Source organism: Zootoca vivipara, chromosome 3 (genome assembly GCF_965207765.1).
Source record: "Zootoca vivipara chromosome 3, rZooViv2.hap1.1, whole genome shotgun sequence".
Taxonomy (NCBI): Eukaryota; Metazoa; Chordata; class Lepidosauria; order Squamata; family Lacertidae; genus Zootoca; species Zootoca vivipara.
Window position 1 is genome coordinate 60,929,310 of NC_142586.1, and position 12,068 is coordinate 60,941,377.

Consider the following 12,068-nt stretch of genomic DNA (forward strand, 5'->3'; position numbering starts at 1 on the left):
GCAAAATGATTTCCCCCCTCTTCACCCTGCGTGCTGTTCTAGGGATTCTCCTGAACCTCCAGAACAATTTGTGGGAGGAGAGGAAAGCCATGTTGTGCCAGCATCAGTCCTTGCATGGGCTTCCACTAGCAGGCCCATATATTTCAGCACTACAGGCAGCTAGCCAGATGAATATGAAGTGTTCACAAGTTGAGCATGATCTTCTTCCAGCCACTGTATTCTACTGCCTCTGAACATGGAAATTCCATCTAGTGATCATGGTTATACATTGCTAGCCCAGCCTCCCAGAATTTCCCTCAAAGAACCTTTCCTGAGCATCTTGTGATTCCTACAACACTTTTTTTATCACTGTCCACTTAATAAGGAGGGACGGGGTCAATGGTAAACAGTTCACCTCTATTAGTTTAAACTACTTTAGAAATTTCTGTAGCTGAAGAAGCAACTGCCTTATTGAACATCTGTCTTAAGTCAAGGTTTCCCGTTACTAAAACACTCAGTGATAACTGTCTTGTAGAGGAAGCAAATGTATTCAGAGCAGCTTAACTTCTGTTTTCATGTGCCTCATTGGATGATGGAGGCGTTGCATGTGTCATAATTGTTTTAACTGTCAGCCAATGACATTTAACTTGGGCTTTTACAAGTAAAGGAGCTAGATAAGCAAGAGTAAACTACCTGGTGCTCCTGTCTCCCTGAAAAAGTATTAAAGGCAGAATTTGATATCACTGCACTATGAGATGAGTGTGATTCCTGGGAATAAAGCAGCAACTGTAGGTATGTAATATTCTCAATTTTTACTTTGAGCTGTAGGTAACTTTTATCACTTATCAGTGAATGGTTTTGCACAGGCTCTCTGCTCTTCATTACATTTAAGTAAATGTTTGTCCATACTGGCTGATATTTGCAGAATCTATTCATAGAAATATGTCAAACATGTTGAACAGACCACAGTCATGTAAGCTACCCTCATTCATGCAGTGAGTATGATAAGTAATACATCACTCAAAGTATTAACCTTGTTAAATCCTTCTGGAAGCACCCTTTTTCATATGCAGACTTTCTGTCTAATTCTTTTTCTAACTTAATAAAGGGCTATTTATTGGCACGTAGCAGCATATGCATTAAAAATAACAAAATTGGTTGGATTAATACCATGAGAAGAGGGGAAGCACAATGGGAAGAGAAAAAATGAGATTGTGTGGATTTCTTGGATGTTAGAAAACCCTGGATAAGTAAGTAATAACTTGTATTCTTCCATTTCACACAGATGCTAGCAGCCAGAATTTGCTTTCTTGTGAAATCTGTGGAAGACATTTTATACAGGATGCACTGGTAAAAACAAGACAATTAACCACTGAATATATTTAGTGACATAAAAGCAACCTTAAGATAATTGACCAAGCAAGAATGGAAAATGACTCGGTTAATGAATGAATTCAGTAGCAATCTTAGGCTGGTTCACAGCTGAAGTTAACTTTACAGCAGAAGCTTTCATAGACTGCAGCTTTTAAGGAATTCAAAGCAGAAATAGCGACAGGCAAGTACATGAAGTACTTGTTAGTGTTTACAGTAAATATCCCTCATCCCTGCCTTTAATTCAATGCAAAGAGAAGAAAAATTAGTAATAAATGGAAGCTCCATGCATACCTCACATACCTTAGAAACAATTCCCAATGTTTCATTCACATTTTTACATATGTTAATGTGTTTCTTAGTCCCTTAGCTCTGGGCAGTTTGGACCAATTCAAGTTCATGTACTTAGGAATCCTTTTGAATATGGATGACCATGCCACCTTCTGCTACATTTTCACTTCCTATTTAAACTACACTACCGTACCTTTAATTGCCACTCTTTCTTAGCGGCTGCCACCACATAATTGATAGGGCCACATGAATATCAATAAACACAAGAGCTGGGTTCCCCCCTCCATTTACCCCTTTTTTAATTTACTACATTTATGTATCATCTTTCCTCCAAGGAGTATACACGGGTCTCCCCACTCCATTCTGTCCTCACAACCACCTTCTGAAGTAGGTTAGACTGAGGAGACACGGTGAACTTCATGACTGAGTAGGGATTTGAACCTGGGGCTACTGGGTACTTAGGCATACATACGCCTTCCTTCACTGCTTAGCTAACGTGCAATTAGCAAGGGGATTCAGAGTTACAAGTTTTTAAAGTCCCCTGTTCAGGCCATTTTAAAGTGTCCAGGATGGTTTATATATTGTCCTCAAACTTGACTTTTGCCAAGCCATGCGGCCTTTACAAAAGCATTGTGTTGGACCCAACATAAAAACAAAACAAGAGAAACTGATGCTTCTTTTTTAAAATCGCACTTTGTTTACAAGATTATATCCTTGCAGGTGCAACAGCCTGAGCCAATCAAAGGTGAGCGAGCCACTCAACTTGGTTGGCACTACAGCCAAATAATTACACCTCTGCTAGGGAAAACACGCACACCTACCTTCTTAATATTTACCGGTAACTTGAAAAAACAAGAAGGATCCCAGATTAGTCAAATTAGCTACCCACATTTATTCCATGTCCAGGATAGAATTCAGACACAGGTAATTAGATATACATACAAGTCAGGGATCATCTCCTTTGCTGACGCCCCAAAGCTTGGGCACACTAATCAAGGCTTGACATAATCATACCTTTCATTTTTATTTTCATTTCTGGAGTCCTACATTTAGAACTCAGTATAACATAATTTTGATCAACCCTTATTTGGCAGACCTTTTTCTGTCTCTCTCCATCTTAGGCACGACATGAACCAATATGCAGAAAAGTCTTCAACAAAAAGCGCAAGCCATTTAATTCCTTGAAACAGCGACTGCAGGGAACTGACATTCCAACAGTAAAGAGGAAGCCACCCCCGAAGGTATTTTTGAATTAGGCATGCAACTCAATTCAAATATATCACTTCAGGGATAAGGACTGCACTAATACAGAGGGTTGAAACGTCCTGTAGAAGTTACTGTAGAACTGAGTCATACATTATCCCTCTGACTCTAATTCCCTTACATTGCCTACTAGGAAGTAAGTGCATATTTCTTCTTCCTCTTTACAAGCCCTCTGAGACCTCTTCATTCACTATGAAACTGTGCTTTTGGAATCATCCATTTGGGGCTCATATTAACATCTAGTTTAATTGCTATTTCCTGGTTCAGAAATACAGATCCTAAGAATACATTCTACTTGCCTCAAATAAGACGTGAGCATTGTGATTCCATGATTCTTCAACTCAAGATTAAGAAATTCATCTCCTTGCCCTTACCCACCAAGCTCTCTAATCTCTTTCCATCTATGCACAGGCTGCCATACCCTCCCTCTTCAAATCTTCCACCAAGCCCAGGCTTTGGCTCCCACCTAAATCCACCAACGTTTACTAAACTCCTACCCCAAACCCCATCCTTCCTACCCACTCATTTGTTAGAGGCGACACTGCCATAGCTATCTTCCCTCTTCTGCACATGGCACAAGAAAACCAAGAACTGTATTACCTGTGTTTAATAAATAATTAATCTTTATTATTGCTTGTTATTGTTTCATCATCATACATTTAACATCTCTTGAAATTCTCTTTTCAAAAACAGTTTAGGACTATGTATCTATTAATGCACCCTCTCACTGGAAAATGTGATTCAAGTATTTCCTTTTCAGAGCCAACCAGAGAAAAAATCTAATTGGAGACAACAACATGAGAACTTCATTAATACAATCCGATCAGCCAAACTTGCCACTATAGCTATGAAAGAAGGCCGCCCTCTGCCTCCGCCTCCACCTCCAACCATTAATCCAGGTTATTTTCTTGCATTGAAGCTGTTCATCCTTTTTTAAAAATAGTTGGGTCCAGGCTCACAGAGGGGCCAAAGATTCAGAGAAATCTCCTGCAGAGAAGAAGAGATATCCATTGCCTTCACCTGTGGGAACACCCTATGGATACAATTCTGCCCAGGGGCAGTCTGGGTCTAACTAAAGTCATTTGAACAATCAACTAAAACAGAGCTAGTGGATAGCACTGGACTTCCACTCAAGGGAATAATTTTCAACTCAGCTACTGTTTCAGTGGAAAGTTTCTCTCAACCTAATTTCTTCATCTGCAAGATAGCAATCATAAGTCTGATTCACACATTATTCTGATTCAAAGCATGGCTTAGCATGAATGTGCAGGCTACTGTCAGAGAGGAGATTGTGTCTGCTTTGCTCCTCCTGAGTTGTTTTTCTACTGTGCAATGCTGAGCTAAACCACAGTTTGGCTCAGCATGTTGTCCCAGCCTGTGCTTGTTTAAGCTTTCTCCAGCCTAACCACAAGTTGTAACGAAGCTGTCCTGTGGTTTATAGCTCATGGTTTGTCCAGGAGTTAAGCCATGAACCTGGATTTAGATGACAAACGGAAACTGGCTCACTGTGGCATATTCACATTATTTATATATTTTATAACAGTGATGATGTTGTCTCCCAGGCACTATATAAATTGCTTTTATATCCCCCATTCCTCTGTTATATTCAGATTATATTCAGTGTCCTTACTGCATGAGAAGGTTTAATGAGGCTGCAGCAGAAAGGCACATCAATTTCTGCAAAGAACAAGCAGCCAGGCGTGCATTTGCTCCAGGTCAGAAAGGATCCAAAGCACCCCCTGTAAGTAATTTTATTGTATTCAAGCCATTAGTCACATTTTTATCCCATCCTTCTTCCAGGGGGCTATATAGAATAATAAAAACGAGGAGCTCTGCCAAATGTATATACGTTAATTCTTTCACTTTCCCATGAATTCTGGAGAAGGGTTGCGGTTCAGTAGTGGAGTATCTGCTTTGCATGCAGAAGGTCCCAAATTCATTCCCTGGCATGTACATCTGGGACTGGGAGTATCACCTGCCTGAAACCCTAGAGTCTCTGCCAAGCAGTGTAGGCAGTAATGAGTCATGGTCCATCCCTAAGCATATATTATATTATGGTCAATGAATACATGTTCATTGCAAAATTATTTTCTACTAATTTTTGCCACTTCACTCTACTCTTTTCCCATTAAAAGCAGAATGCAAAATGTTTCCAAATATCACATTTTTGACCCATAGAAAAGACTGGTGGATGAATAAACCAGTCAAACCAGAATTTGCAAACAACAAAAACCCATAGGAAAATGTGCAGAAATATTTTAACCAACAGACTGGAGGGTACCGCTGAGGCGGGAAGGTAAACAGTGTTTCCGTGTGCTCTGGCTTCCGTCAGTGTTCTGTTGGGCCAGAAGTGGTTTAGACATGCTGGCCACATGACCCGGAAAGTTGTCTGGACAAACATCAGCTCCCTTGGCCTGAAGCAAGATGAGCGCCACACCCCAGTCACCTTTCACTGGACTTAATTGTCCAGGGGTCCTTTACCTTTACCTGCCATAAAGCAAATTTTCTAAGGTTTTTTTTCTCCTCCAGTTTGTGTTGCTGACAATTATGAGAGGTTTTGGGGAGAATCTAAGTACTCTAGCTAATACACAACTTCAGTTAGTGAAGGGCCAACGTGATGTAGTGGATAGTGTTGGATCAGAGAAATATTGGTTTGAATTCTGCCCCCTGCCCCTCACCGCAGAATATTTGGGTAGTCAGTCACTCTTTATCTAAACATCATAGGATTGTTGAGAGGATAAACATATGATAATCCCATATACACTTCCTTAAGCTTTTTGGATGCAAATGTGATAAATCAACTGTACTGAATAATGAACGTATGCTAAAGCGTTCTTTATATATTTACTATATATTTTCCAGGGCAAGCAAGCAACTCCCAAAAAAGAACCAACCCTAACAAGTGCTGTGGGAACACTGCTTCAGAACAAGACACAGGAAGGCACTGATCCAAGCCAAGTAGTAATAGGTAAGTAGCAAAAATGTTGAATTAATGCTCAGAAATATTTGAGGGCCACAGAAATTATTCCTCTTACAACTGCACCTCCCAAACTTTAAAATTAAACAATTTCATAGCATTTCACATTCATTAGCTAGTATGTCCTATTGTTAAAACCACTCTGTAGAAGAGATTCATTTTTGCTGCTGTTGCATATTGCATGGATGCCTTTACTGTTCTGGTTAAGCCAATTCTGTAACCATTAGAACTACTCTAACACTATCATAGGGCTTAGTAGGTGAGTTTTCTGTAGCTTACGATGGCTTTATAGACTACTTTTGAACTAATAATTTATTAACTGATATGCAATATAATTTGCTTTTTGGATTATTTAGGTAAACTATCTAGAAAACCTATTTGGGGGCTCAAAGGGCTAAGGAAGATATAAATAATTCTAGAAACAGTAGAAGGAGAAGGGATATAGCATTTGGAGTGAAATTAATATTCAAAATTATTCTGCTATATACTCTTGCCTTTGGCTCCTATTATACAGGTTATGGAAAAGCCCACAAACTTTGACTAAGCAAACCTTAGAATAGTTATCATAAGACTGGAAATACCGGTAACCACAGTCAAGCACCTTCAAAACACAATGAAAGTTTAATGCTTAAATCTATAATCCTATACTCACCTGGGAGCAAACCCCACTGAACTCAATGGAACTTACTTCTGAGCAAACATCTATAGGAATGCACTGTAATTCTACAAATGAAATCAATGCTTGACTTTTTCTGGATTATGCCCAGAATATATTTTTGCAAAGGATTTTAAAGAGGTATAATTGATTTGTTATTTTTAAGGGCATGCTGGAGAAACCTCTGCTGCAACACCACAGAAAAAAGCACCTGCAATTCCCCCTGGGAAGGAGCCTGGGTAAGGAACAAAGTAACTACATCACCGGGTTTGTGCATGAGTGATCCAATCTTAATTCTCTTAAAAGCCATGAAAAACAGTTGAGAAACAGACCAGTCAAGGAAAAATGACAATTCCAAAGAACTTTTTATATAGTAGAAATAAGCTTGTAAAATATGGAAATACAAAACCTACTGCAAGCGCAAGATACCTTAATGTAAACGTGACATTTTGCTATTTGTATCCATTTATGCAACTCTCATTTCTTCAGATCAGAATATGGCCTACAATGTCCGTTTTAGTAAACAAAATCATACAAAATAGCCATGTATTGCTACACCAGCATCTGTATCACAGGTATAAAAATAGATCAGTTTCTCAAGTTTTTCTAGCTGAACCATTTCAAAGTACTCTTGATCAGTACAGTGGTATCTCTACTTATGAATAACTCTACTTACGAATGGAGCTCCGTCCGCCATCTTGGATGCGGTTTAGATAGGATTTTTTCTACTTACGAATTTTTAGATAGGGTTGCTTCTACTTACGAATTTTTTCTCCCAATGCATTCCTATGGGATTCGACTTACAATTTTTCCTACTTACGAATGTGCGTTCGGAACGCATTAAATTCGTAAGAGGTACCACTGTACCTTGAAGCAGTCTTAACAGAGTCCACCTTCAGATAAGAGAGAAACTTATACCATTGTATATGATTTGCTTTATTTCACAGCCCTCCTAAATTAATGTTTTACTGCTTTTAGGGTTCCAGTACAGGGCAAAAAATAAGGGTGGCATGTTGCCCTTGCCTCTGAATAAGAGCACTTACTTTTTACAGCCCAGGAGTCCAGCAAACTAGTTCACCGATAAACTTGTATCCTGTGTCTCATGAGACCTGTATAACTTTTCGAACTATGCAATAATAAAAGAAACATGATCAAATTCCTGGGAGTTGACTCAGTATTTGCAACTGGCATATATACAGGAGTAGCAAATGGTTATGGACGATGGAGTCAAATGCGCACACACATGCTGTAATTTTAAGCTCAAGTCAAGTGTTTCCTATTTGTTCACCATAACATCCCACCCTCAATTTTATTTAAGTATTTTTCCCCCTCATTATATTGGTTAGCTGGGTTTTGCTACTAATGAAAGAAAAAAATCAACAGACTAATCAAACCTAGGTGACCCTTATGTGATGGTTGTGTAAAATATGCAATACATATGTTGTGCAGACTCCAGTCATTTTAATGGTAATTAAAAGAGAGACCTGCATGAAGCAGAGTAACAGCAACCCTCAACTAAAAGTAGGGGGGGGGGAATCCACTGCTTCTGTAGATATCCACAAATATTTTCCAGCAATTTCACAGCCACACATAACCCTATAACATTTTGAAATGCAGGTATTTGTTTGCCCTGTACAGTCCATTACAGATGAATCCCCTGCAGGTCTACTCAGAAGCATGCCCCATTGACTTGAATGGGACTCGCTGAGTTCAACGGGACTTGCTCAAAAATGCAGCCTTACTGACGTCTCCTGTATAAATTAACGAATCACCACAAAACAGATTAGAAGGCAGAGTGTGGCATTTATTAAAGAGTTGCCTAAATTCCTCCAAAAAAAGTCACAAAAAAAAATCAAGGGTGAGGCGCCGGGGGGTGGGGGTGGCGCGTCGCCTTCCGGAGTCCTGCAGGCCTCTTCCAAGAAATTCTCGCCGCCTCCGAGCAAGGGGAACCAGCTGCCTCAGCCTCGCGCGCTGGACAGGCTTTTCACAGTTCGGGGCAGAGCTGAGGGAAGTTCACAAGCCGCGCTCTCCGAAGGTGCCTGGGGAATCGAGAGAAAGTTGGCCCCGGCAGCCGGAGGGGACGGAAGGGCAGGTTTGTTCCGGAGAAGGCGGCCTCAGGCAAGGGAAGAAGCCGCGTCCCGTCGGCCCTCCTCGTCGCGGCGCTTCCCAAAGTTTATCTCGCCCCGGCTGCCGTTTCCCGCCCTTTCTTCTCTCCCGGGGGGTGTGGGGCGCCAGGCGGCTCAGGCTTCGTCGGGCTTGTCGACGGGCGGCCCGCACGGCTGCAGCATCTTCTCCATGAGGTTGAAGCGGACGCGGGCCTTGCTCTCGTTCTCGGCGATGGCGAAGTAGTTGAGCAGGTCGAAGTGGCCCATGTAGGAGCAGTACGAGTCCCGGTGCTGGTTCACCAGCCACTCCCACTTGGTGGTGTCCGCGTGGCCCGTCCCGATGTACTTGGACTGCAGGTGCTCCAACTGGCTGTGGATCGTGTAGCGGTCCGTCATGGCGACGAGGGTGAGGAGGAGGAACAGGAGGAAGGCGGCAACTGAGGCGGCGGCGGCGGCGGCGTCTCGAAGCCGGCAAAAGCGATGCAAGAGGACGAAACCGTATCAGCCCGACCGAATGCCCGTCTCTACCAGGCCGCCCAAAAGCACCTCACAAAATGGAGGCCGGAGGAAAAGGCGGGACCAGACACGCACTTCCTTTTCCGGATCAACCTTGGCGCTATTGCGGTATCCAGGTAACGTCGCTCTTGCATCGTAAACGTTTGCTCTCTATGGTCGCAATCCGCTGTGCCGAATATGGGGCGGGCCTTGCTCACGGCGTAGCCAATGTTAGTCCTCCCGGCTTGCCTTTTAAACGAATGAGACAAATGCTTTCGTTTCGCCTTCACCGGGGTGTTGTTTTTTCTTGGGTTTTTTTTGTAAAGACATTGGTTCTCGGTATGGAGAGGAGAAGTTAAAATCCCCTGTGAAGGTCCGTGGGAAATCGGTTTTTCCAAAGGAGCGCTTCCTCAAGCCCTGTAGAAAGAATGAGAACGTGTGTGCTCATTAAATAAACACAAGTTCATCTCTCTTGTACAAGGTTTATCAGGATTATGCGAAGGCGTGCCTCTTAGCACGCGCAGAGTCCCTCCTCTCCCTAGTTCAGTGTACAGTAGTAATTTTCTTTCTTTCTTTCTTTCCCGCCCATCTGGCTGGGTTTCCCCAGCCACTCTGGGCGGCTCCCAACAGAATAATAAAAATAATAAAGCAATAAAATATCTATCAGAGAGCAGAGACTGATAAACGAGGTGCCGCAGCTTTCCGACAGACTTGAGCGCCGAGCCCTTTCATAATCTAAATTACGGCCTTCTTTTCTGGTTACCCTATTTTGAACCTAGAATCGAAATCCACCATGATCACCGACCTTCCACCCGAATAGATGGTGAGCAAGCAAGAAAGAGGTGACTGTGCCGAATCCCTCCCATAGGAAAATAACTTTTGCTTGTTTATTCTGCTTGCAGTCGGTACTCTTAAATAAATTCCTGAAATTACTGTGTAGAGATTGGCTTTAAAATAATTGGAAGTTTCTCCTGTGCAGTTAATCTGAATGGCCACTGGGTGTCGTCGTAACCTATTCTGGAAAGTCAAGTCATTTTTATTCTTGATCAATGCTGCAAAAGCCAGCATGACGGCAACAGGGCGTTTCTAGGAATAGGGGTTAATGTGAAGGCAATGGCTTGAATATTTTATCCAAATTATGAAGTCTACTGCATTACTGAGTCCTTTGCTAGTGAAGACACACATAATATATGTGACTGCAAAGACCAGTTTTGTTGACTGGGAATTCACTTTCAGAATGTAGCAGGGGCCCAAAGGGCCCCAATTAAGGTAATAATGTAATTCCCCATAAATCCTGGAATATGCTTATATTAGTGAATTATGGTAACCTGTTGCTTTAAAGAAACTGATGATTCAGCAAGAAGCTGTCCCTACTGGGATAGAAGGTCAGCTAATACGTAAATCACAAAGTAGCAATTCATAAACTAGAACATAAATTGTTACATCCACACATAACACAGGTTCCCATATTTGCAAACTAACAATATGTAACAGATCACGGCAAGTATCAAAGTTTAGTTAGCAATGCTTATTGCGCATGCGTATTAGATTAGGTAATTAAATATGAAATGAGATAATGAATATTAAATATAAAATGATGTAATGATTTATGTGATTGGTTAAATTGAAATCCTTTGTCTGAAATGTTATAAATACCCCTGCCCAACCTTTGGGCGGGGTTGCAGTATTCCGAAAAGATTCGACTGTAACCTTATTGCTTTGCAATAAACATAATGGACTCTGTCCAACTCCTCTTGTCTCTGAGTTTTATTGGCTAACTCAGAAGATAAGCCATTTTTGGCTTACAACATTTGGTGCCGTGACTCAGATTTGAACCGAGGTTGCTGCGGCCACAACGCAGAGTACTAACCACTATACGATCAACAAGATAATACTGAACATTTGCTGACATCACAGCAGTCCTTGGCTTTGGTTTGTTTTAAGAAAAAACTATTTCATCCAGGTGAAGAGGAATAAAAAGGGGAAATGGGGATATAGGGTTTTAATAAATATTTTAATGAGTTTTCTAGTTTTTAGGATGTTCCTGATTCAGAAACCAATCAACCCAAAATCAATAAAATACGGGGCCAACAGTGATTCCAAAAACCCAATGGCAGACATTTAGTGACTGGTGCCCATGGCACTTCCTTAAAATTGCAAATGTGACCACTGGCCTCCCAAGTTTAGACACCCCTGCTATACTGGTATTTTAGAACATTTCACATAGCGATGTTTTCAAATTATTTAAGCTAATAAAACTTTCTAAGATGACTGATAATGCAACTCTTACACCTGTGTCCACTCAGAAACATGTCCTACTGAGTTCAATGGGATTTAATTCCAGTACAGTGTGTAGGGGTTGGATTGCAGTTTCAGAAAGCAAGGAATTGAGCTGTGAGTTCCAGGCTTTCAGGTTAACCCACTAAATACGAATCTGTGTTTTCCCTTCTTTAAAACAGTCTCAGAAAACACATAATGTCTAATGGGAACCTCTGCATATATTTCTGTGATCCCAAAAGTACTTTTGGGAGCCACAGAGATATCACCAGTCACTGCAACATTTACGTGTGTATGACATCTTCACACAGCACTTCCATACGTCTGCATCTCAATGGCAATTCATTATGTATGCTCACATGTTACATTCAACAACTGTTCATTCTGTGCACACAAACAGTGCACACAAATAGTTCAGCTGTATACTTGCACAGTTGTTGACATGTAACATTCAGTGAGTGTACAGTCTGTGTACACTTGCAAATTAGCTGAGCTGTACAAATCAACAAGTAAATGCTTTTTCAAACACTTGTACATGTGAAGAGACAGCTTGCACCTGTGCTCAGTGTGTAAGTTGTGAACAACCCTATGAGATGATTTGCAGCTAGAAATGTGAACTGTCTCCCTTTTTCTTCAGATTATCAGGCTACCATGT

General features: G+C 41.3%; 2 protein-coding genes across 2 annotated transcripts; one reads left to right on the forward strand and one right to left on the reverse strand.

The window, feature by feature from the left end:
- The first annotated feature begins 585 nt into the window (after window positions 1–585).
- On the forward strand, window positions 586–8,117 carry ZC2HC1B (zinc finger C2HC-type containing 1B). The gene is made up of 7 exons (XM_088667278.1): window positions 586–771; window positions 1,265–1,329; window positions 2,763–2,882; window positions 3,665–3,803; window positions 4,515–4,645; window positions 5,767–5,872; window positions 6,703–8,117. Exons 1-7 carry the CDS (start codon window positions 735–737, stop codon window positions 6,777–6,779), a joined length of 675 nt encoding a protein of 224 aa, XP_088523404.1. The 5' UTR covers window positions 586–734; the 3' UTR covers window positions 6,780–8,117.
- Window positions 8,118–8,634: 517 nt separating this feature from the next.
- SF3B5 (splicing factor 3b subunit 5) lies at window positions 8,635–10,877 on the reverse strand. Its single transcript, XM_088667279.1, has one exon. It carries the CDS (start codon window positions 9,035–9,037, stop codon window positions 8,777–8,779), a length of 261 nt encoding a protein of 86 aa, XP_088523405.1. The 5' UTR covers window positions 9,038–10,877; the 3' UTR covers window positions 8,635–8,776.
- Between the last annotated feature and the right edge of the window lie 1,191 nt (window positions 10,878–12,068).

Coding starts and splice junctions, on each gene's coding strand:
- SF3B5 (XM_088667279.1), bottom strand. CDS start 9,037: ATGACGGACCGCTACACGATCCACAGCCAGTTGGAGCACCTGCAGTCC.
- ZC2HC1B (XM_088667278.1), top strand. CDS start 735: ATGAGTGTGATTCCTGGGAATAAAGCAGCAACTGTAG. Junction 2,883..3,664: donor AGAGGAAGCCACCCCCGAAG/GTATTTTTGAAT, acceptor TTTCCTTTTCAG/AGCCAACCAGAGAAAAAATC. Junction 5,873..6,702: donor TCCAAGCCAAGTAGTAATAG/GTAAGTAGCAAA, acceptor GTTATTTTTAAG/GGCATGCTGGAGAAACCTCT.